The 3,631-nt window shown below is 34.3% G+C and overlaps 1 protein-coding gene across 2 annotated transcripts; it reads right to left on the bottom strand.

Annotated features, from left to right (window-relative positions):
* LOC107626707 (probably inactive receptor-like protein kinase At2g46850) lies at positions 184-3,596 on the bottom strand. Of its 2 annotated transcripts, none has more exons than XM_021115307.1 (4): positions 3,229-3,596; positions 2,461-2,967; positions 1,835-1,918; positions 184-1,637 (listed from the first exon to the last, which is right to left on the bottom strand). In XM_021115307.1, the coding sequence occupies exons 1-4, from the start codon at positions 3,497-3,499 to the stop codon at positions 580-582; spliced, it is 1,920 nt and encodes a 639-aa protein (XP_020970966.1). In that variant the 5' UTR covers positions 3,500-3,596; the 3' UTR covers positions 184-579. The 2 variants fall into 2 exon arrangements, with proteins under 2 accessions (XP_020970966.1, XP_016185091.1); XM_016329605.2 differs by having other exon boundaries at positions 2,461-2,964.

The raw sequence follows: 3,631 nt of genomic DNA, 5'->3' as shown, positions 1-3,631 counted from the left end.
GAGTATCCCTTAAAACAAACAAGATTCTTAAAAGTAGAAACAAAAAAGTCAGTACTCGAATATAGATCATGGAAAATATTTACTGTAACTTCTATTTATCTATTGATGTATTTCTATAAGAGCAAATCTAATTACACTTGAAAAAAGATAATCTCTTTTCCTAAATAAATTAGGAAAAAAACAAAAAGTAATATCTTATAGGTTAATGCAGAAAACAATTGATAGATACATTAATTTGATAGGAATCAGATATAACTCACCTACCACTTTTTAGAGTCACTTGCTTATATAACTTTAATGTAAATTTTTAATAAGTGGATACTCTCGTGATAATATCTTAACGTAAAGATAATATTATGAATTGTTAGATAATTTAATATGTTTGACCGAATATGTTTAATCAAATCATCTAATGATTCACAATGCCATCTTTATGTAAAGATGTTGTCAAGTGAGTATCTCCTTTCTTAAGAATTTACAATAATAATAGCCATAGGTGATTTCTAAAGCACACATACACTTTTGGGCTTGGTAGTTAATAGTTATGCATTTTTTATGTTACTAAATTTGAAAGAGATTTCAATGAACAATGATAGAATCAGGAGACATTGAAATCATTTGAAGAAGGCTTGAATTTGAGAATGTTTCCTCCAAGAAATTCAAATTGCCAGCATCACCACTCTGTTTTGTTATGTGCACCAATTCTCTTACAACATCAACCATTCCAATCTTTCCATCTCCACCAAATAGCATACACCTTGTTGCAAGGTCTGCCACAATCTGCACCTGATCTCGCCGGAGCTGCGCCATCTCGTGATACGAAAGGAGAGGATCAACAATCTCTTCTAGCTTCCCATCCCTTATTTTCTCCAAAGCCGACGTAGGCGGAGACTTCTGGTGAGTCGAGTTTGAGCCTGAGATGATCTCAAGTAGAAGCAATCCCATGTCATAGACATCATTCTTGCAAAAGTGATGAGATTCATACTTGAATTTAGAATTGAGTAGGCCGAACCCTGCAATCTTGACTGAGAGATCATCATCCAAGAAAATGCAGCTAGATTTTAGATTGTTGTGGAAAATTGGAGGGGAATTCTCATAGTGCAAGAATGCAAGAATGTAAGCTGTTTCAGTAGCTATGATCAATCTTCTATACCAATCCAAACCAATTCCATTATTTCCTTTGAATTCATGATTCAAATGCTCCTCTAATGTTCCATTAGCAGGGTACTCATAAACCACTAGAGGAGTGTAACTAGATTCAATGCAACATCCAAGAACACAAGCCATGTTCCTATGCACAATGTTTGATAGAATCTCAATTTGTGATACAACTTGGATTATGTCCTTCTCATTCTCACATTTTAGCTTCTGAACTGCTATGTGGGATCCGTCGCCCAGAACTCCGGCGAAAATCGACCCGGCTGCTCCACTCATAAGCTTCTGTCCTTCTTCAAAACCTTTGGTGGCTTTGTCTAGATCATGGTGGCTGAACAGGCGAGTTCGATTCGGTTTTCGGAACGAAATGCTGTGGTAATAGGCCTGCTCTGTGTCAAACATTCCTGGCTTTGTTGCTGGTTTTTTGAGAAGATAGAATAGTGTAATCAATGAAGCAACAATGAGAAATGGACCCAGGATTCCTGCATCATAAGATCAAAGGAAAGTGTGGACACATTTGGTAACTGTCACAAAACAGAACAGACATTATGACATACAAATTTGTTTAGAAAAAGACAGAATTTCTCTGTTGTTTTGACTGCATTATTTACAAGCACTGAGAGAAAAATACGGAGACATGAAAACAAAATTATCAAAATTATAATGACATGCCACTTACCTACAATGATGAGCATTTTCCTTTGATCATGTTTTTTGATGTAACAGTTGTCTCCATATGCTTCCTGTCCATTCTTCATACAAGCTGCAATGCAAAAAGTCAATATATATGAATAGAGAAAGAAAGAAGTAATTAATTTGCTCTTTTTATGAAGAATCAGATGAACAGAAAATTGAGTGAATCTCTTACTTAATTCAGCTGATGCATCTAAGCCTAAGATTCTATGTTGTTCAACCATTTTAACTTGATTTTCTATGTGCATTGAAGCAAGTAATGGCAAAAAAACAAAACTCAAGAGGTAAGTTCATATGTTGGGATTTCTGAGCATTTTGTTTGTGACATTTTCACAAAGATAATAAATATATAGGTATACTAATGATATAGAAAATTTTGAAATTTTCTTAAAATATCTAATAATTAGATGAGTTTAATTTTTAATATAATGACGGTGTAAAATATGTTATTCAGTTGTCTAATTATATCCGTCAATATAAAAGATAATTATTTTTACTAACATGCTTTTACATAATTAAATACTGTAACACTTGTGTTATGTAAATTAAGATGGCTGCATCATTATTAATAAAAAAAATAATAATAGTAAAAAGGATCAGAAAAATACTGACATTGCAAGCATCCTGATCCATTAAGAAAACCATCACCAAGAAATCCATCTTGACAAACACACCTAACTGCACCTTGAACTGAACTAGCATTCACCATTTCTGCATTGAAATCACAAACTTTCTCCATTGATGATGAATTCTTCTTCAAAGGAACACCCCATTCCAACTTCACCCCATGTTTTCCTGAATTAGATCCTCTAACAACAGCCCAACTTGAGAACCCTCTGCATCCAAATTCAGAGAACACTGAGAACCCTTCACCACTGTGCCATATGCTATGATCACTCAGTGGATAACAGCATCCAAGGTTGTTGCCACTTCCATCACACCCTGGAAGCTCAATTGTTTCACAATCTGGTTTGCATACTGAGGAGTCATCACAATCATAGAGTCCAACAACATTGTCCAATGAGATTCCATACTGATCTTCATCTTTTCCTTCAAAACTTTTCCCAAATGAGTTCAAGTCATTGTACATTCGGCAAGTCGAAGACGACGATGCGCCTGCTGAAGGATTACAGAGTGTTCATAACACACGGTATGTGTAGAAACTATGTTTTATTAATAAAACTACAGCCAAGTTTTATGTTGTACGAAGGATTACAAAGTGTTCGTAACACTGCAAAAATCATGTTGTACTAATACAAATTAAACAATATCAAATTTTAAAAGATCTACTAAATTTTAAAAAGAATATATTCGTGTAAATGATCGATTTTGTGCTTAAAATTTATTCAAACGACTGAGATGGTATATATAGATACCTACCTGGAAAGTCCACCAACAAGCCATCATTGAAGAACTCTAAAACCTTGTAACTTTGTGAATCAATTTTGAGGAAAAGGTTAGAGGAGTTTGAACAAGAAAGGTTGAAAGAAGTTGAGATTGAGGCACAAGAAGAGTTGACAAAGAATGGGAAAGGAACATGGAGTTTTCCACAAGTTTCATTGCAAGGATTTGGAAGCAAATTAGGTGGTTGGAGAGAACAAGAAAAAGGTAAGAACACAAGAAGTTCTAAACCAATAATAATATGCATCATTGCTACTAATTAATTAAGCTATGTTAATGCCTGTGAATGTGTCTATTTAAATCTATAAAGGAAGAAGAAAGAGCAAGTTAGTGTGCAGTGTGTAGGTGTTAAAGAAAACAATACATTCGTGACTACCCCTTT

The sequence above is a fragment of the Arachis ipaensis genome, chromosome B02, assembly GCF_000816755.2.
Source record: "Arachis ipaensis cultivar K30076 chromosome B02, Araip1.1, whole genome shotgun sequence".
Lineage (NCBI taxonomy): Eukaryota > Viridiplantae > Streptophyta > Magnoliopsida > Fabales > Fabaceae > Arachis > Arachis ipaensis.
The sequence above is the reverse complement of the archived record's forward strand: the minus strand, read 5'-3'. Positions and strand labels throughout refer to the sequence as shown.